The sequence below is a fragment of the Lepidochelys kempii genome, chromosome 1, assembly GCF_965140265.1.
Source record: "Lepidochelys kempii isolate rLepKem1 chromosome 1, rLepKem1.hap2, whole genome shotgun sequence".
Taxonomy (NCBI): Eukaryota; Metazoa; Chordata; order Testudines; family Cheloniidae; genus Lepidochelys; species Lepidochelys kempii.
Genome location: NC_133256.1, coordinates 116,029,881 through 116,051,724, shown reverse-complemented (window position 1 = coordinate 116,051,724; position 21,844 = coordinate 116,029,881). Strand labels below are relative to the sequence as shown.

At 43.1% G+C, this 21,844-nt stretch overlaps 1 protein-coding gene across 1 annotated transcript in view; it reads left to right on the top strand.

The window, feature by feature from the left end:
• Positions 1–536: 536 nt before the first annotated feature.
• IL1RL1 (interleukin 1 receptor like 1) overlaps positions 537–21,844 on the top strand; it is a 44,362-nt gene continuing 23,054 nt past the window's right edge. Inside the window, exons 1-8 of the mRNA XM_073327534.1 lie at positions 537–588; positions 6,745–6,815; positions 10,983–11,181; positions 11,511–11,685; positions 11,775–11,943; positions 18,007–18,075; positions 18,930–19,062; positions 19,146–19,303. Coding sequence (XP_073183635.1) covers positions 6,752–6,815; positions 10,983–11,181; positions 11,511–11,685; positions 11,775–11,943; positions 18,007–18,075; positions 18,930–19,062; positions 19,146–19,303 — 967 coding nt within the window. The 5' untranslated portion in view covers positions 537–588; positions 6,745–6,751. The remainder of the gene's footprint in view (positions 589–6,744; positions 6,816–10,982; positions 11,182–11,510; positions 11,686–11,774; positions 11,944–18,006; positions 18,076–18,929; positions 19,063–19,145; positions 19,304–21,844) is intronic.

The window sequence follows — 21,844 nt, the reverse complement described above, 5'->3', positions numbered from 1 at the left end:
TTCCAGCTCTGGTCATTTCTTTGGCCTTGCTGCCTGGCCAGTCTTTCTCAAGTTCCTCTTCTGTGCTCTCTCTACCCTCTTTCAGTTCATGTTTTTGGTCCCTAATGTTCTTTATCTGTCACTTATTTTTGGTTGTTAATCAAAGTGAATCATACAATGCCTTTTATTGACCAAGTGCAGCTCTGTCCTTTTCTGCCAGATGTTTGTGGGGAAGGGTGCACTGGAATTAGCCAGCAGGCTTATTACATTATAATCCAAAGGCTCTAAAAAGTTGATTTAAGTGTTGCACATAGTGATTAATAATGAATGCAGTGTTGTTTAAGAAGTATATTTATTTCTGGTTAGCAGAGACCACATCTGATAGGCACTGGTTACCAAAACAATTTCTGTATCTACTACGTGATAAATCCTATGCAGTGGGAGGTGCCTTGAAATGAGGTTACATATCTTGTTCCTACAGGCATGAATTGCAGAAGCAAGTTTATAAAGTTTCCACTAATCTCTGGCATGTGCTGTAATAGAGGAATCAAAGTGGAGGACAAGACACACTGACTCAGTTGATTCTCTCCATTCTGAATTGTCCAACTGGTAGGTTCAATTTCTATATTATAATTTAAATGTAATTCAGTGTGTGATGGAGAGTCAAAATAAAGAGCACACAAAAAATAATTCATGTAGGAAACTGAACATTCTGTGGGATCCATTCCTTTAGCATGAATAATTGTATAATCTCATTTACAAGATTCTTTATTTGTGATGTAAACAATGTTGAGTAAAAGAAAAGTGAGGGACTCCAAGTTTGTGTAGAATACAGGTAACTTTGGAACCAAAATGAATGACCTCCCTTGAAAGGAGGTTCAGTTTGAAACTAACATTTTTCCTTCAGTTTCCTGAGCTGAACATTTGTTTACAATTCAAAGATATGAATGATGCTTCTTGTGTGCAAATGGTTTTTGCAGCACTGTATTTTCCATGTTGATATACCTGCCTGTTTCAAAACACTGCATTACTACACTATGTACAGCAATATGTACAGCACAATAATTAAAAACTGTTATATTTTAATGTTGGGCTTGCTGAACTATACAGTTACAGTTTTGACTAATGTGGAAGGTACTGATTCCCTTGAGAGCTATTCCTGGCACTAAGTCCAATGCTATGCTCATTATTTTAAAGCATCATTTGCTGTCAGAGTGAAAGCATTGTGTATTGCTAAAGGTGTGAAAATAACATCTGAAAGATGAATGGGTGCTCATTATGAAGGCTTCTAAGATTTCTTCACATTATGGGTATCAGCTGGCATTTTATATCAACGTCATAAAACATTGTGAATGAGTAAATTACTATAGTATTAATTGTCAGTTTTTGCTAGTGTGAAGTGTATGCATGTTATGTTTAGTAATATTTGTAAACAATATTATAAATAATATCAGTTATGTATTGCCAATATGCAAGTTTGGAAAACAGCTGATAATTGTGTTTGTTAACACAGCTGTATTTGGGGGAGGAAAATTACTTTGGTAGACAACTATTCTTTATAATATAATAACTAGACCCTGAGCACTCTCACTGCCTGTGAAATCAAAGACAGCTGCTGCCACTTGGCACCTTACAGGGTCTGACATGTCTATTCAGAGAAATATACGACATTGGAAGGCATTCCTGTGTGTTCAGACTTTGGATATACAAAGTCTCCTTCACATGGGTAAAGGTTTGGAGAACTGAGCCCATAAAGGTATATCTCTTCCCTCAGACCTCGGAACTTATTATCAGGGTCGAAGGAAAGTTGCAGTAAAGCTGTTGGAGAATTACAGGAAAAGCTATTTTATCTAGAAAATTGACATTTTTGGCAGGATATTATGGAAATAAATCTACTGAGTAAGTGGTTTTCCAGGAAACTGTTAGGTAGTTTTTACTTTAAACATATTGTACGTTCCAAATATATCTGCAAAAGTTGGGGGTGGGGGATCATATTCCCCTGTAAATATACAATACTGTCACATAGCCTGAATCCTACATCACACTATTTTAAGAGATTCCACAAATGTTTGAGGGTCCAAAGTCAGGCTGCCCCTGTCCCTCAGCCAAGATACAGGAGTCATTTGCCCATTCTTGCCATTCTGGAACCATGGGCCTGTCTCCTCGCACCTTGTATTTTGTGCAAACACTTGTGCCCAGTGGATGTAACATGTTACTAAATGAAAATGGTAGCATTTTACATCTGCTTTGTTCTCACACTTTACATGATTGTAAATGATAGCACAAGGTATAAGGTATTGGAGAACCAGGTCCATATTGCCAGGTCCATCAGTGTGTCTAAACAGTGCTAATCTCTGATCCAGCTTTTGTTGAGGTCATTTGTAGATTTGCCATTGACTTCAATGGAAAATGGAAGCAGAATCAAGTTTTGTTTTTTTGAATTCCTGAAAAAAGTGTGTTTGAAAAACATACTTCTCTAATTATAGCTCAACATGTGCTGTACATGAATCAAGATCCTGCTGAAAACTGATGCCAAGGCACATACAAGGAGTTTTATGAATGTAGTGATACGGTGCAGTGAAGAAGCAACACAGTGGCTAAAATTATTTGGGGAGAATTTACCCGTGCAATGCGACTATTTTGCACCCACTCTGCTGGTGCAAATTGATCACAAACCCAAAAGCCTCTCCAAGAATTACCCTTGGAACAAGGGGCCTCCTTTGCAATCTAGTTGTCACATCTGGTTCCATGTGACCCCTGACGCTGCTGATATGCCAGTTCCAAGTCCTGGCCAGTGCACAAATTAGGGCATCTGCGAGTTGTGCCTTCGCTCCCCTCTCAGTCCTGTTGACTCTGGCTTGGTTATCTTTTGTTTGGATAATGTTGGCATTCAAGTCGTGTTCCACTAGTGTGAAGTGGGCTTTGAAGTTAAACTCTTAATGTGAACAAGGAAGTGCAGCAAGCCTATGGACTTGTCTGCACTACAGAGTCTTTGCCAGGACAGTAATGTCAGCAAAGGACACTAGTGTAGATGCAGTATATGCTGGCAAAAGAAGATCTTTTGCTGTCAGAGCTTCACCACCTGCTCAGATGATATTAGCTATGCTTACAAAGCACTATTCTAGCAGTATAACTGCATCTCCACCAGGAGTTTTGCTGGTATAGCGGTATTGGCTGGGGTGAGTGATTTTTTTTCACACTCCTACCCAACATAGTTATGGCAGCAAAGCTTCGAAGTGTAGACCAAGTCCTGGTTAACTCTTTTCTGTTACAGCATTATGTGTCCAGAGACAGAATTTTTGCAAGGCAAATATTCCTTAATTTATATAAAAGAAAGCTTAGAGTTTTTTAGTAAATGGCCTATGCTACCTCTCAAAAATTGAGAGTTGTGAGTGCTCATGAATTTCCATTAAGCTTCAAACCCTACCTTCTACCTATGGCATATCAACCTCTTGTTGCTTGCTTGCCCGCACACGCACACACACACACACACACATCACCATCTTGTCACACACATATCACCCTCTTGTCACTCTCTCTCTCCCACACATACTCTCTCTCTCTTTCCGAAATTGGAAAGAGAGTTTGAGTTTGGACAATTTCTTAATCCAGGTAATATGTGCAGTTATTAGAAAGCAGATTGCTGATCATCTGTGGTGGCCTTTAACCTTAATCTCATCTCAAGCTCTTTCCAGCTCTGGAATGCTCTCTGGTGATTTGCTGCCTTCTCATGGCATGCCAGATTTCTAGCCAGATTTTTTCAGTCCTTTTGTTCCTGTAGAACCCAATGTGGCTGGAACATTAGACTGGAAGAGTTTGCAACAAAAACAGTATGCAGCATTCTGGGTTTTTGAGTACATAAGCCATGGCCTCTCCACTTTGTCACCATTGGGGATTTCACACCAGTAATGTGTTGGATGAAAACGTCTATTTTCATTGTCTTTGGGGAACATGAAGTTTTTCACTTGCTGTGGCCCATGCAGTACAAGGAAGTCCCTCAGGCTACTGCTCAAGTCGGTCCAGAGTCCTGGATCATCTAGACTTAAGGAACTAAACTCAGGAGCAGCTGTTTCTTGCACCTCCACCACACTCTTCTCTGATCTACACTTTTCTTCAGGAATGTGCATGGTTACATTCATTTGAGATGGAGAGATGGATGCTGCAGTAGCTGCCAGGTCACCTGCACTCTGACTAACTGGAAGATCAGGCATCTCCTCACCACTCACATCCTCACTGGGGCCGGAAGGCTCACTCTGAACATTTGTGTCTATGTATCTCAGGAGAGCTCCTTCCTGCTTAGATAGAAAAGCTTCCTTTGCTTTCTTTCTTTTTCTGAATGCTGCCCCAGAGCAGTGTTTTCTTCTTTCACTCATGACTGCTGATCTGTTCCAGCTATAGTGGCTCTCAACACCAGGGCCTCTCCAGACACCAGCGAACCAAGCAGGTGCTTGGGGCGGCAAATGTAAAGGGGTGGCAGGATGTTGGGCTCTGGGACGGCAATCCGCCCTCGGCAGCGGCAGGAATTTGGCTGCCGCTCCGTTACAGCGTGTTTCGCGCTCAGCGGCAATTCGACGGCCACACCATTGCTCCGCCTCCGTGTTCAGTGGCAAGGTGGTTTTGTTTTTTTTTCCCCACTTGGGGTGGCAAAAACGCTGGAGCCGGCCCTGCTCAACACTCAATTGAAGGGGACAAATAAGCAGGCTGGTAGCAGGGCCTGAGTGAGGGATGATATCAGCGTCTTAAGGGCCTAACTGGCTCCTACTACTTCAGTTGACTCCTCAAGTGGGTTCAGGGAAGCAGCAGGAAACAGAAAGCTCCCTGAGAAGCTGGTGTAAATCAGTCCAGGCTCCTGGGGGTGCTAGAGAGGTACGTAAGAGGCTCCTCCTCCTCTCTCTCTCTCTCCCTGCAGCTCCTGCTGCTTTGTTATTCCCTCTCACCTTTTCTCCTGCCTGCCTGTTCTGTCTTTTGTGCCCTCCTTCCTCCAGCACAGCACTCCACCATCTCTGTGCATCTAGAGCAGAGAGAATACATATGCACCAGCAGCAGACACAATTTTCTACACTCTGGGTCCTAGTGGCACCCCCGAACAGTCTGGCACCTGAGGCGGCCGCCTCAGTTCGCCGCATGGTAGTAAAGACAGTGTACTTAACACGTGCAGTATGTTACTTACCTCTTTTCCAATATCGTTCATGCTTTCTTTATCTCCAAGCTCAGTTGTTGTAATTCACTCCGAATTAGGGTTCTCTTGAAAACTGATCTGCAACAGATGCAAGATGTGGCTTCCCAATTATATTATGACATAACTTGAAATTGTTGTGACATGTCATATTATGCAGTACTATTACTGGATATGTCACAAAAATGGTAAAATAAAAATAAAATACAAGGTAAATGTTGAAAGCAAAATTTTATTTTGAAATGAAGTTTTTAAATTTTCCAAAACAGAGGGTTTTTTTGGCATATCTGTTTTGTAGGAAATTTCAAAAATCTCAAATGAAATGTCAAATTTTCTTACAAAACAGAAATGCTGAATACGGTAAACTGTTACGGCTGCTTAGTTTAGCTGGATTGTACTTATTCTGTCTTCTGAGATGTTGTCTGGATTCTTCTTCCTAGTGTATGTGCAATGTGCCTCAGGTAGCACGTGACCAGGATTCATCACTGAATTTGGTCCACTGGTTGGATCATCAGCTTCCCTGCACTGGGCCAGGCACTGATGGGGAGTGCGACATAAATGCTGATCCATGCCCTCCGTGTGTGGATTGAGCTAGGGAAAGGCTATATTTGCAAATCTCCATAAACGAATACCAATTACACCATTTTTTCCCTAATAAAGTATTTTGCTGGGGAAGTGCTGAGCCATGCTGCTCAGTGTGAATTCTAGCAGGCATTGTGAAGTCTCCGGAACTTTCTGGTACTGTATGTAATGGGAGTATGTCTGCTGCTACACCCATTAAGAGGGTGCAGTGTGCACTCCCTTCCTTGCACATCTGTTTGGGCCATGTCTTCACCTCCTCTTTGGCTTCCTTAATGTCATTAATGGCACGAATCCTGCACGGTTCTTGTGCTTAGGTGATTGCAAGGGTTGAGGCTGACACCACCCTGCATGAGGAACACAAGATTTGGAGGCTTCTTATGCCTTCCCTGCTATTATGCATTTGTGCATGGGGTTGAGTGCAATCTTGGCCTTCATTAGAATACAGAGATATTTCTCATGCTTGCATAAGCCAAGAATTGTTCAACAGCTTTTGCTCAAACTTTTGGAACAAATTCACCTTTTAGCAAAGACCAAGCTCGGGAAAAATCAGCAAAAATGAATAATTTTTTCATAAACATAAGAACGGCCATCCTGGGTCAGACCAAAGGTCCATCTAGCCCAGTATCCTGTCTTCTGACTGTGGCCAATGCCAGGTGCTTCAGAGGGAATGAACAGAACAAGCAATCACTGAGTGATCCATCCCCCATCATCCACTCCCAGCTTCTGGCAAACAGAGGCTAGGAACACTGCTGTGAGCAACTAACACTGTAATGGCAGCGTCAACATAATCTAACTCTCGTATTAGTTTATGAGGCAAATGCTATAAATCATGCTGCAGAACTAGCACACTATACAGTCAGCAGCCCGTATGACTCAGTTTATCATCCCACTGTACTGTTATCTCTTAATCGATGTGCACCTTTATCTGTACTGCAGCGATAGTACTGTGGATGCAGTAAGAGAGCACTCTGCAAAATCCCACTCTTTCTTTTTATTTCTTGATTTAGAACCGTGATGGGTCTTCTGCACTTGATCCTGCTATCTACTTTCCTCTCAGTTTCCATGACATCAGAATTATGTAAGTCTCATGTTACAAATATGTGACTGTCTCTTCTACAGAAATAGCTTGAAAGTCCCCAAATAATGGACACTTTACTTAAAAGTAGCTGGCTTAGTTCAAGCCACCAACCACAGTTTAAAATTAGTCCCAGATAGTATTACCTCAGGTTATTAAAATACATCAACCACTGCCCGCCTCTGAGATATTAAACTAAGGGTCTTCACTAGCAACATTAACGTGCTGCTTTAACATGGCTGTGTAGCCGCGGCACCAGCGCTCTGAGAGAGCTCTTCCAGCGCTACAAAAAACCCACCCCCATAAGAAGAGTAGCTCCCAGCACTGGGAGTGCCGCTGTCTACACTGCCACTTTACAGTGCTAAAACTTGCAGCGCTCAGGGGGGTGTTTTTTCACGCCCCTCAGCGAGAAAGTTGCAGTGCTGTAAAATGGCAGCGTAGACAAGGCCTAAGCTTCCTTTGTCTGCTTCTGGTAGCTATGCAGGTGGAAGGTAAAGGTGCTTTATGAAAGGATAACTGGTATTCTAGGCCCCCATTCAACAAAATCACCTAAGCACATGGTTACGTTTCACTGAAGTCAAGCATATGTTTAAGTGCTTTGCTATACTGGAGGCCTAGCTAACATTTCCTCTCTCATTAAAGGTGATTTTTAATGCACATTGCTGTGTGAGATGTTGGCTAAATGCAAACATGACTGCCACGCTTTCGTAGGCCGGGCCCGCCACCCTTATTTATGTTAGTAGTCCCTTCTGCTTCAATGTGACCACGCAAGTAAGGGCTCCTGGATTGTCTCTACAGCCACCATCTACCAGTGTAATATTATTTAGACCTTACATATCTCTCCTATCTAACTCACTGAATTGCATGTTGATTCGGACAGTGTGAATATGAAAGCAGCTATATAAAACATATTTCCGATTATAGGTTTCCATATGTGTAGGTTTACATATCAATCCCAATTTACAAATGAATTCAATTTATTTAAAAGCTAAATTCTGCTTAAAGTTGCACCAAGATAAGCTGCCTTGACTTCAATGGGTTTAGATCAAGTCCCTAGTCTCCTTTATAACTAGGCTTGGCAGAATTTGATTTAAATTTTTTTTTGACAGATATTTCAGTGTTTATTTTTAAGCATTTTTTCAATCTTTATCAATTTAAATTTTAACATTTGTGAGAAATTATGTGGGGGTCACATAATTGTTTAATGACAGCAGATGTTAAGCTTCAAAAAGTTAAAGCTTTTAACCATTAAAATACAAATTTTCAACATCACATCTGAATGTATACAAAGTAAACATCTTTAAATCAAACTCTCAAGCAGCATTTTTCGTACTTTGTAAATTTTAATTGTTATTGATGGAAGTAGTTTTTGCTGGTTTGTGTGTATATGGTGAGATCAACATTCACTGATACTTACCAATAAAAAGCTAATCCTTCCAAACCTATTTATAACCTTTCTCCTCCTCCTTTGTCTTTTTAAATGCTTCCATTTTAAATGCGTTCCTCCTTAGGCCAGGCAATGCTGTCACATCCTGATACTCCTGACACTTACCACTTCCCTTAAGTAGCTTTTGGGAAGGCAGTATTTCTAGCCTGACAGTAAGTGTCTTTTCTGCCAGAGGAATTTTCTCCATAGTTCCATCCGGCTACCTCTTCTCTTTCTTGACTCCTCTCTTGTTTTCCCTCTCCTCCATCAGGTTGTCTAACCCCCACTCCCACTAATTCTCTCTCATCTCTCTTTTCCCCAATGTGTATGTAATTTTGAGACCCGAGTGTCTATCTCAGAGCAGCTGTTTCAGCATTTGGGTGCTCACACTGGTGCATAGCCAACTAAATAATCAATTTTCAGTATCTATGTACCTAAACTGTGACATAGGACTGGAAGAGATCTCCTGGGTCATGGTGGTCTCCAGTCTTCTGATATCTCAGACAACCCTGTCATATAATCCCATTCATAAGTGCATCAAGCTTCATCCTAAATCTAGTTAGGTTGTTTTCCCCCAGTACTACTGTCGGGAGACTCTTCTAGAATATCTCTCCTCCTCCTCCCTCTAATTTCCATCCTACATTTATTCATGACGATTTTATGCCCAGTCTGAGCATTCAAATATTGAAGTCGCCACTCTAGTTTGAAAATTGGGTGCAGTGTCTTTCCCCAATTTCCTGTCTCAATTTCTCCATTTGTTTTCCTTAACTTCTCATTTTATCCTGCTTCCCCAATTTCTCCTCTAATCACTCCCACTATTTTCCTCTCTTTTCATCTCTCCACCAGATTCTGGTATCCCCTCTCCTGTCCTTCTGGTTTCTTTTTCTTATTCTCCTACTTCCCTGGAACTTCCAGAACATTCTGCATTTTTGGCATGTATCCCTGATGGGGTGTGTATACAATCTTCCTTCTTCTACTGGTCCCTGTATAAACGTTTCCCTTTAGAACCTCCTGCCTATGTTGTATTTACAGGCACCTAGATGACAATACAGTAACTCCTCACTTAACGTTGTAGTTATGTTCCTGAAAAATGCGACTTTAAGTGAAAAGATGTTAAGCGAATCCAATTTCCCCGTAAGAATTAATGTAAATGGGGGAGGGGGGTTAGGTTTCAGGGAAATTTTTTTTTTGCCAGACAAAAGGCAGTATATACATTTTAAACAATTTTAAACAAGCAATTTAATACAGGTATAAGTTTTAAACAATTTTAAAGAAACAATTTAATACTACAATCATCATTGCTGAGTATGAAGCAATGGGAGGTGCCCCCGCCTTACCCCACACAGGCACAGCCCACTGGCACTGCAGACAATGAGGCAGGCAAGGAGGCTGAAGGTGCCGTAGGCTAGGAGAAGCACGGTGCGCAGCAGCAACGGCAGCTTCCCCTACTGTGCAAGCACCAGGGGCGGGGGCTCAACCCTCGCCCCCCCCATTCTACCCCTTCCCCCCAAACCCCCACCCTTAACCCACCTCTTCTCCCTCCCACCTCCTTCCCCTTTACACCGTGTCCTTGCTCCTCTCCCCTCCCCCCCCTGCCTCCTGAACACCGCAAACCAACTGATTGCCCCACAGGTTTAAGTCCCTGCTCTGAATCAGGCAGAGCAGGGATTTTAACCTGAAAACCAATATATTGCCACAAAAATTTTCAATTTCACTGAATTTTCCGATGAACAATTCCTGACCTTACTTTTGACTATTTGATTCTGGTATAATTCTGGACTTCCCTCTGTCTCACGTAGTGCTTATTAGTTCTATAAATAACTTATTACATCATTCATGAAAAGAAAAATTTAGAAGGAATTAAAAATTGAATAGGACTAAATTAACCCCTGTGCTGACTCCAGAAAGTCTGCTGTTGCCAGTGTTCCATAGTTTAACTATGAGAGTAAGAATCAGTGTCCTTATATGTTTGTTACTTCATGGAGCTGCTAATCAATTAACTAAAACCATAAAGCAATCCTATTGTCCACTATAATGTGCTCTGGTAATTTAGTTTCATACGAAATCCAGCCTAAATTCCTTTTTCTAGCTCACAGGAAACATGTTGCACTAGCAAATGCAATCTGAACTTGAAGTAAAGCATTTGTAACAATGGGTATGTTGTATACTCATATGTTAATGAGAAGAGTATGTCACTTTGGATTTGCACTTATGTACTAAAAGCTAGTCCACACCTGAAAACTGCATTAATTCAACTTAAAACTGATTTAGTTAAACTGATGCAACCCCCTGTGTGGTTACTCTTATATCACCTTAAACCTGGTTTATAACAGCTGAGTTTCCACCTGGTGCAACTAACATAAGCCAGGTATAAACTGATATAGGAGTGGCTCCCTCTCCAAGTTGCACCAGTTTAACTAACTCGGTTTAAAATTAGTTAAACAGGTACAATTTTGCATGTAGACCCGGTCTAAATTATACCTCAGCATACTGTTCCATGAAGAGTGTCTCAAGATATGATGCATTAATGATCATACAACAGCACGACTCCTTCTGAAATTTTATTGCATTTTCCGATTAAAAATGTGTAAAATATCGGATACTCACAGGGTGAAATTCTGGCCCCTTTGAAGTCAGTGTCTAAACTCCTATTGACTTTAATGGGGCTAGGATTTTACCCATAGTTTTGCCATGTATTTTTTCTCCAGCCAGGATTGGGAACTTTTTATTTTCTTCTTTTCCAGTTCATGCAATGGAAGACGAAGCTTTGGTTGTAAAATGTCCCCAAGACTGTCAAAATAGGACCGTCAGATGGTATCACACACAAACTAACCAGCTCATTCCTGCAGAAGAGGGTGGACGGATACATTCCTCTGGGCGATTTCTTTGGTTTCTGCCAACATCAAAAGAGGACTCGGGAAACTACACTTGTGTTACATGCTAGTAAGCAGAACACTGAAAAATGCAAGTTTTAAGGCTATAATAAGCACAGATGTCTGTTTTAGTTAGATGGACAGTTATAATCCCAATCTGTATAATCTCACTTATTTTCATGGTATCCATTTGAATCCCTGAAACTTTTATATACCAATTGCTATTTTTATGTGGCCATTTCCCCCACATCTTTTAACTGCAAGAGAAATACAGTATCACGTGCATACGTATAAAGCAAAAATAATATTCAGTAGAAATTGTAGGTTATTTCTAGCTAATCCCTAGAAGTATTCCACAGCCCTCTGTGTCTGATCTGTTTTTATTTTTATTTTTTTAAGTTATAATTATAAGAAACAGTACACTGTGAGTGTGATGGTGTATCCACACAAGCAAGGAATTTGTTTCCCAAGTCAGATACGTTATCCAAATGATACCGGAACGTTAACTTCTGGAAGAATTGTTTGCCCTACGATTGACAATTATGAGAATGCTACTATTGTCAAGTGGTATAAGGTAAATAAAAACACTAACAACATCAATGAAAATCAGATTATTATTCCAAGTTACGTACAGCCATGTGATGAAAGTGTCTTATTTTTCAGGACTGCAAAGCTCTCCAAGGACCACGTGAAAAATATTTAATGGGAGAGAAGTATCTTTTTATTAAACATCCCCAAAAAACTGACGAAGGATATTATACTTGCCATTTTACCTACACGCACAATGCAAATGTATATAATGTATCAGCGACAAGACCCTTTATAATTAAAGGTAAGATGGTCATATTGCTGCTTAATAAGATAAGGATCACTACCTGCCTTGCTACAACAAAGTGAATTTTGTGTGTATCATTAAAGAGAAAAAAGTTCTCCACTAGTTTGTTGCTTCTTGATGATGAAGCTTGTGACCAGCTGCTTACAACAGATTTTTGTGGGTGGAGAAGGTTGAGATACAGACCCAGGTTGGGCTCCATCTCGTAATAATCTCTTTGCCTACCAACACTGCCTTGGCCCTGAACTGTGCTTTCTGACCACATTAAATCTCCCAGCAGCAGCCTCTGACAACATTGGCTGTTGGATGTGATGATAAAGTTGCTGTTCTTGGGGCTATTCTGGCTGTGCTCGTTTCTGGAGGCAAGAACTTGCTTCCTTGGTTCCCTCAGTGGAGTGCCACAAGGTTCCATTCTGTCCCCTTTGCTGTTTGGTGAGTATATGACAGACAGCTCAGACAAGATTGAGGTGATGAATATAAACAGAGGGAAACGTTTTGAGTTTTGTTGATGTGTTTTGAATTTAGTAGATGCATGAGACTTCATTATTTTGAAAGTGTATGGGCCTCTCATGAGACAGGAGTGGAATTTGGGGTACACTTTTGATTGCTATCTTATCAAGGGGGCCCAGTGTTGTGACCATGGTCAAGGACAGAGCTGACTGGACAACAATTCCATTTTGCAGCCACATTTGAGGTTTTGAATTTGTTTTGGTTTTGATCCTCATTGGAATGTGGCGTGATTTTTTTTCCTTTCTTCCTCTGAAGCATAAGAGATGGCCACAGCTGAGGGTGGGACACTGGAGAGGGAGGACTGGTGCTCTGAGATGGTACCAAGCATTCTCTCCTCTCTCAGGTGCTTGGCTGGTGGGTCTTGCTCACATGCTCAAGGTCTAACTGATTGTTATATGTAGGATCTGAAAAGAATTTTCCCCCAGGTCAGCATGGCAGCACAAATGGGCAGATTGTTTCTCCAGCACCAGGCCTGGTTCACTTGCAATGATCATCGGGCATATCTCACTTAACTAACTCCCTGCAACTGCACTGGTGCACCTCAGTCCCTCGTGTTTTCTGATTATGACACACAATCACTTAGACAGTCGAGGTAGGTAAGGTAAAATATTTTATTGGTCCAACTTCTGTTGGTGAGAGAGACCAGCTTTTGAGCCACACAGAGCTCTTCTTCAAGTCTGGGAAAGGTACTCCCAGCTTCAGCAAAATGCAAGGTGGAACAGATTGTTTAGCATAAGTAGTTAGCACCTATTCTGAGGGACCATTCCAGGTACATTCACTACATACCCACAATCCTTTTGGGCGTAGTAAGGCCCCAGATGGTCCCGGTGCAAGAATAGATTAGGGACCCCTTCCTAATTCTGGCACCTTAGAGACTAACCAATTTATTAGAGCATAAGCTTTCGTGAGCTACAGCTCACTTCCTCAGATGCATATCGTGGAAACCGCAGCAGGCTTTATATATACACAGAGAATATGAAACAATACCTCCTCCCACCCCACTGTCCTGCTGGTAATAGCTTATCTAAAGTGATCATCAGGTGGGCCATTTCCAGCACAAATCCAGGTTTTCTCACCCTCCACCCCCCCACACAAATTCACTCTCCTGCTGGTGATAGCCCATCCAAAGTGACAACTCTTTACACAATGTGCATGACAATCAAGTTGGGCTATTTCCTGCACAAATCCAGGTTTTCTCACATCCCCCCCACCCCCATACACACACAAACTCACTCTCCTGCTGGTAATAGCTCATCCAAACTGACCACTCTTCAAGTTTAAATCCAAGTTAAACCAGAACATCTGGGGGGGGGGGGGTAGGGAAAAACAAGAGGAAACAGGCTACCTTGCATAATGACTTAGCCACTCCCAGTCTCTATTTAAGCCTAAATTAATAGTATCCAATTTGCAAATGAATTCCAATTCAGCAGTTTCTCGCTGGAGTCTGGATTTGAAGTTTTTTTGTTTTAAGATAGCGACCTTCATGTCTGTGATTGCGTGACCAGAGAGATTGAAGTGTTCTCCGACTGGTTTATGAATGTTATAATTCTTGACATCTGATTTGTGTCCATTTATTCTTTTACGTAGAGACTGTCCAGTTTGACCAATGTACATGGCAGAGGGGCATTGCTGGCACATGATGGCATATATCACATTGGTGGATGTGCAGGTGAACGAGCCTCTGATAGTGTGGCTGATGTTATTAGGCCCTGTGATGGTGTCCCCTGAATAGATATGTGGGCACAATTGGCAACGGGCTTTGTTGCAAGGATAAGTTCCTGGGTTAGTGGTTCTGTTGTGTGGTATGTGGTTGTTGGTGAGTATTTGCTTCAGGTTGCGGGGCTGTCTGTAGGCAAGGACTGGCCTGTCTCCCAAGATTTGTGAGAGTGTTGGGTCATCCTTTAGGATAGGTTGTAGATCCTTAATAATGCGTTGGAGGGGTTTTAGTTGGGGGCTGAAGGTGACGGCTAGTGGCATTCTGTTATTTTCTCCACTAGCCGTCACCTTCAGCTAAGTCATTATGCAAGGTAGCCTGTTTCCTCTTGTTTTTCCCTACCCCCTCCCCCTCCAGATGTTCTGGTTTAACTTGGATTTAAACTTGAAGAGTGGTCAGTTTGGATGAGCTATTACCAGCAGGAGAGTGAGTTTGTGTGTGTATGGGGGTGGGGGGGATGTGAGAAAACCTGGATTTGTGCAGGAAATAGCCCAACTTGATTGTCATGCACATTGTGTAAAGAGTTGTCACTTTGGATGGGCTATCACCAGCAGGAGAGTGAATTTGTGTGGGGGGGTGGAGGGTGAGAAAACCTGGATTTGTGCTGGAAATGGCCCACCTGATGATCACTTTAGATAAGCTATTACCAGCAGGACAGTGGGGTGGGAGGAGGTATTGTTTCATATTCTCTGTGTATATATAAAGCCTGCTGCAGTTTCCACGATATGCATCTGAGGAAGTGAGCTGTAGCTCACGAAAGCTTATGCTCTAATAAATTGGTTAGTCTCTAAGGTGCCACAAGTACTCCTTTTCTTTTTGCGAATACAGACTAACACGGCTGTTACTCTGAAACCTTCCTAATTCTGCAATCTAAAATTTTGCTTACTTTTATCTTCTTGGAAAATCAAAACATATCCAACTTATCCATAAATACACAAACACAATATGCAGACTATGTCTACACATTTTTGCAAGCTATCTACACTTTATTTACACATTTGTACAAAATTTTTACTTGTAGTACAGTGCTAAATTTTATAGTGCAGGAGCCCTGCAGAGATGATCTCATGTTGGTAGTTCTTGTGTGTGATGTCACCGTAAGATACAGCACCTATATTTTAAACCTAACATTTTACCAGTAAATAGAGGCTAATGGAAGATCTGTGCAAGAACAATTCTGAGACTTCCCACATTAGTAATAAATACACATATTGTATCAACATAAACCACACATAACTCAGTTTTGATATGCCAAAATTTAAACTAACAAACCACACCCAGAGCAGGCATGCAGTTAGTCAAAAAGCCCAAGAGCTTTAGTCAATATTGTGTTACTCCAGATTCAAGCTGGTGCATCTCTACTGGAACTAAAGGAATGGAGTTATTATGCTTCTGTCAAAGGGGAGGAATGCAATGGGGAATTAAGCCCCAAATCCTTCACCCACAATTTTGCCAAGGAAACACTTGGCATTTGCACACGAAAAGCATTTGCTTTGCATTTGCCAATCACATAGCTGTGCATTAAATGTAAGTAAGTGTTATCACCAATTTCCAGACGACTCCTGAAAATGTGGTCTCTGCGTCCCAGAAACCAAACACCAGGATCCATGCTGCCATTCAGTCAGAAAACCAAAGCCTAGTATAACAACAACTGCCTCTTCAGCACTTTTCAAAGTTCACGATTCCTACTTCATTTTCCATTACTGTCTAAGTAAGGCCCTTAAGGTAAAGCTGTTTCCATACAATAAAAATGTTACCTGACCTAGATAAAAAGCCATCTTCCACCAATATCTGTAACATCTTCTATGGACTTCTAAAATATACTCACTAGTCAGATAAGGTTTGATTCTATCCCAGATGGGGCAAGATTTACTGGTATGCTTCAGCTACTTTCGGGCTGCTCCAGAAACCCAGTTTAGCTGGCTGATCAAACCAGGTTGATGATGGTTTTCCATTGTCAAAATGTTGCACAGGAGCTGGAGTGCACCAGTGAATTTAGACTAGTTAGGAGAAACACACATTCTAACAGTGAAAACCGATTAATTCTCATCAGGGCTCGCTCCTCATCTCCCCCCTGAAATCTCTTCCTCAGCCTCCTCAGCCTCCACCCCCTGAGGCAGGGGTGCCCCACCCCCTGAAACCCTTCCCCTGGGCCTGCTCAGCTCATCCACAGTGGGAACCTCCACACCCCGCTCCCATCCCAGCCTGCACCCTCTGCCTGGCCCCCAGCAACCTCCAGTCTGCTCTCCCATACCTTCCCGGTTGAGCTCCTCACTGTTGAAGTAGCCACCACTGTGGCCTCTGCCGGGGCAGCAGACCCTACGGGGGATGGGCACTGAGCAGCAGGTGTGGACAGGGTGCAATGTGAAGCTTCAGCAGTGCTCGCAGTGCCACCAGGATTAGCTCCAAGCTGCTCAGCATCTGAGCCATGGCCACAGCTGCAATCTTACCCACTCTGGGGATGGGGAGCCCATGGGGAGGAGGTGGGAATGCTTCTCGAGTGACCCAGCTGGGGGCTGCTTACTACTCCTCAGAGTCCCCACCAGTTGGTAGTCAGCTGCCTAATCTGCCTATGTGTAGACTGTGGCATAACTACAATGGTGCCTAAGGTAATGGGCCCCCATAACCTTAAGGGCCCTAGCACGACTGCACCATATGCATCATTGTAGCTAAACCACTGCTTGAGGGTTTAGTGTGCTGATCTAATTCTGGTTGTTGGGCTTGGTGTAGGGGTGGCTGGGTGGCGTTGGTGGCCTGTGATATACAGGAGGTCAGACTAGATCGGCATGGCCAACCTGTGGTTCCAGAGCCACATGCAGCTCTTCAGAAGTTAACATGCAGCTCCTTGCATAGGCACCGACTCCAGGGCTGGAGCTACAGGCGCCAACTTTCCAATGTGCCGGGGGGTGCTCACTGCTCAACCCCTGGCTCTGCCACAGGCCCTGCCCCCACTGCACCCCTTCCCGCCCTCTCTCCCTCCCTCCCAAAGCCTTCTGCACACCACAAAACAGCTGATTGGGAGGTGTGGGGAGGGAGGGGGAGGCATTGATTGGCAGGACTGCCAGTGGGCAGGAGGCTCTGAGAGTGGGAAGGTAGGGGAAGCTGATAGGGTGGTGGGGCTGCTGACCTATTACTGTGGCTCTTTGGCAATGTACATTGGTAAATTCTGGCTCCTTCTCAGGCTCAGGTTGGTCACCCCTGGGCTAGATGATCTTTGGCCTTAAATTCTGTGAAAGCTGGAGTCAGGGGTATGCAGCTGTATACAGGTTGTGCCCACACACTGGAAAATGTGGACCTATAAATATGTCAGTAGCATTATTACTGAATTGCCAACTACCCCAAAGGACAAGTGCCATCACTGCTAAAAGGTCAAGGAAAAGGAATCTACCAAGCTGAAGTGATGGGCAATGGTCCCTTGCTCAACTGCCTGAGGGAATTCCCCATCCTGTCTTTAAAAAAGATTTAAATGTTACTAAAGAGCGATGTAAACAGGTGAGAAAACATGACAGCACATAACTAATTTTTCTTCTCCACCAACTAGCTAAAGCAACATGCTTTAGAAAAATATTCTTTCTTCTTTCCCCTTGTTTATGAGTATTGATGTAAAAATGCAACACAAATTAATAAACAACCTTTGCATTTCATACAAATATGCAGATTTTCCAAAGGATGTTGTCTTGGGAGTAAAATCAGATAATTCTAGTAAATATATGGACCACTGGTGTTCTGGTGTTAGCTTGCATTTCTGCTTCTGCAGTGCTAAAAGGTTAGCATGGCAAACTAGAATGATAATGTGGTAAGGCTGTCTAACACTTGCTTTCCTTTTACCTTAATTTCAGTATGCCCTTCACCTATACCTCCCCGAATTCAATATCCAGCAGACAATGCTGTAATAAAAGTGGAGTGTGGTATGTATCAACTTCTTATCTTAATAATTTTTAAATGACGTTCTGCTGTGGGTTGCCTAACTTGGGATTGATAACAATATTATTGATAGAATTCTTCACCTTGAGGTTACTAGACTTCCATAGTGACAGAAATTTATTTCCATTTAGTGGGTTATTTGGAGAGAGGCCAAGGAAAGATCATGTAAACTGAGCTCTCATCTCACTACTAGACATATTGCTTCCTAATCATAGTTTGGGTGCATTGGGCAGAGTGTGAGGATAGATTGCGTTGCCTTCTGTGCTAAAGGATTTCATTTTTCCAGGTTGTCAGTTTAGCACCTTTTGTGCAGAGCAGCGGGTTCTGTCTGGGTTCTCTGCTCAGTGTCCCCATTTGGTTCCCTTGTTTTAAACCTATGATCTACACTCCTATTCCTGCTCCCCCACCCCGCTATTATTTGTCCCCTGGATTTAGTTGATCCCAGTTCCTGTGGCTGCTCCCTTGATTAAGGGGATGGACCTTTAGTTCGAGGTGGTTCTGTCCACCTTTCCAGGACATCAGACAGACCTTTTGCAAGCACTTTAATTTACTTAAAGAAATAAAATATTCTAAACTCTTTGCTATAATGAATCTATAATTCCCTATTTGCAGGAATGTTAGAATTCCTCTCTCTCCCTTGCACATTACCAGTTTATGCCATGAAGTGTAAGATTTGTTAACCTTATTTTCGGCCTTGCCAACACAAACTTGCACAGATATAATTAAATCAGTTTTAATTCACATCTTCCATTATTTGGTGCAAGTCAGTACAACTCTTATTTTGGAATTTTGCTTGTGTCAAGGATTATTTACAAAATTCCCACTGACTTTTGTTTAGGTTCTCCTGTGGACATTAGCTGTAGAGCCCTTCTGGGGATTGGGAAGCAAAATATAGCCGTTGTTACATGGGAGGTTAATGAAATCAAAGCTGAAGATCTCGATACTTCAAGGTTTCGTGAAGACCGTCAATTGTAAGCATCATGTGAAATAATTTTCATATTTTGCAAGCTGTGTCTATCCATTAACAACTAAAAATAACAACTTTCTCTACTAGTTTTATGGGACGTGACTGGGAATACTATGGAGAGTCCATTTTAAATATTGAGGAAGTAAAGGAAGAGGATTTTCTGTCGAATTTCACATGTGTAGCACTAAATGAAATAGAACATGTAAAGCTCACGGTGACATTACAGCTCAAAGTGCCTTGTAAGGGTAAGGTACCTTTCAATTTTCATACAGTTTGAAGAATCAGAAACATGTGGTTGTTTGTTTCAGTTGGCAAAAGTAAAATAAAAAAGTACCATCCCTCCCACTGCCACCCGACATGGTCAAACTATACAACGTATATATACTATACAACTGTATATTCACGTGCTATAATATGGAGAGTTTTGTTGGTGGACTTGTGGAGATCTGATCTTGAAGCTTTAGGATAAAATCCTGGCAAAATTCCCATTGACTTTGCTAGGGTCAGGATTTCACCCTCAGAGTCTAGTGTTCTGAGGTAGGGGTTCTCAACCTTTTCTTTCTGAGCCCCTCCCCCCCCCCCCGCAACATACTATAAAAACTCCCAAGGCCTACTTGTGCCACAACAACTGGTTTTCTGCATATAAAAGCCAGGGCCAGCATTAGGGGGTAGCAAGCAGGGTAATTGCCTGGGGCCCCATGCCACAGGGCCTCCCACAAAGCTACTTTGCTCAGGCTTTGCGTCAGCCCTGGGTGGTGGGGCTCAGGGCCCCAGGCTTCAGCCCCATGCTGTGGGGCTTTGGCTTTCTGCCCTGGACCCTAGCGAGCCTAACACTGTCCCTGCTTGGTGGACCCCCTGAAACCTGCTTGTGGTCCCCACAGAGGGCCCCGGACGCCTGGTTGACAACCACTGCTCTGAGGGATAGGATGCTGTTCAGTGTAAGTGTGGAGTGTTGCATGTATAGTGTAAATGAGAGGTTCAAAATGACATGCAGGGGATCCAATTCTGCGTTCATGAGCATGTCGCTGCCAAATCACTCCTTCCTTGTGGCGAGATTAACCTGCCTTGAATCTATGCAAAGCAACCACTTGCCCATGTGCTTAGCACAACAGCCCTGTGCAGCCTGCCGTGCACCACAGAAGGACCCCAGGATCTAGATCTGAGTCACAGATCAGCGGGCGGCATAGCTCTGACACGAGTCTCCGTTTCTCTTATCAGCAGTGTTCAACTACTCTTTTTATCGCTTTTTGAAAAGAAACTATTGCTGCTAGTGCAGGACCAAGTCAGGAAACACAAAATCTTCAAAATCTTAAAAAAAGAAGTTGAAGGTTGAGCTGCCAGTTCTTGTAGAGCCAAAGGACTGCCCTTTCCCTCTATGCTCTTCTAGTCAGGTTCTTATGTCACCCTCATCACTGCGCACCTTCCAGAAGTGAAGTAAGCGATGTGACTCGCATTCTCTCCCCAAGGGAGAATTGTGTGCGCTATGGTTTGTTTTGGTAGGGTGTTACTTTGGGGGTGGTTGTTTTTTTCATGTACAGGCTGCTCAACGTGTATGTGAGAGAAGGCAGGTTGAAGAAGTGCACCATGCACTTGGAGCAGATGACTGTGAGGTTTGGGATGGTCCTTCGCTCCTGGGGGAGTTTGTTCCCCAGACCAGCCCCTAGGAAAGTTCTATGTCCTGAACTTGATGAGCTTGAAATTTTTATAACAGAAAGTTCCATTGTGCCTGAGGAGCAGAGCTTTTAATTATGGTCTCCATTCCAGAGCTTTGGGTGGTCTTTTAGGCTACATCTACATTACACATCACTGGCGGCGACATGTAGAGTATGCGTAGCTGCACATCGCATTGAATAGCACACCATATCCACACTATGGCGTGTAGCTACATATGTCAGCGAAAGGCTCTGGTAGAGGGGAGGCAGCGGGAAAGCCTTTAGCAGCTCCGCACTACAAGAGCCTTTCGCTGCGGTGAAGCACCTCTCCCCGCCAGAACCTTTCTCCGCTGCCAGAGTTTTTCCCTGTGGTGGGGCAAAGGCTCTGGCTGTGGGGCACTGTCAGAGATTTTCCCTGCTGCCTGGAGTCTTTCCTTGTGGCATGGAACTGCTGGAGCCTTTCTCCACTGCTGGACCCCATACCCACTGCTGGAGTATTTTCCCGGGTTGGAGAAGGGCTCCAGAAGTGGGGAGGCCGCGGGCACTACACAGCTAAAAATAGCAGTGTAGATGGGGAGGCATGGGTTGAGGAAGTAGAGAGCTGTGTAAGTTATGCATTCAGGTTCATACCCACAGCCTTCAGATCTGTCTTTACTCACCTAAGCTGTGCCTCACCATCTACCCTGCGATTTATACCTGTGCTCTGGGGACTATGCATGTATGTACACTACACCCCACCAGAAGAAGAGTGCAGTGTAGACACACCCTTAGATATGCTAAGCGCAGGGCACTGAGTGCCTTGGAGATCGGACCTTGGCCTTGACTTGATAATCTCTGGGAAGCAGCATAAAGAACGGGTTTGATATGCTCATGTTAGGGAAAAAGGGTTTCCCTCCCGTCTAGGGTTGGGAGGGTAGCCTTCCCTGGACTTCTGTATTAGCCAAACAAACACAGAGTCAGGACTCTTAGATAAAATGAGGCACTTTAATGCTAGCAAGTACGACAGCTGAAGGGCTCACCAATTCCTACTCAGAGGAATATGGCGAAGCCCCCAACAAAGAACAGAGATGAGCTTTTATAGCCTGGTTCAACATACAGTGTGATATCTCTTCCAGTTCAAACCGGTTAACCCAG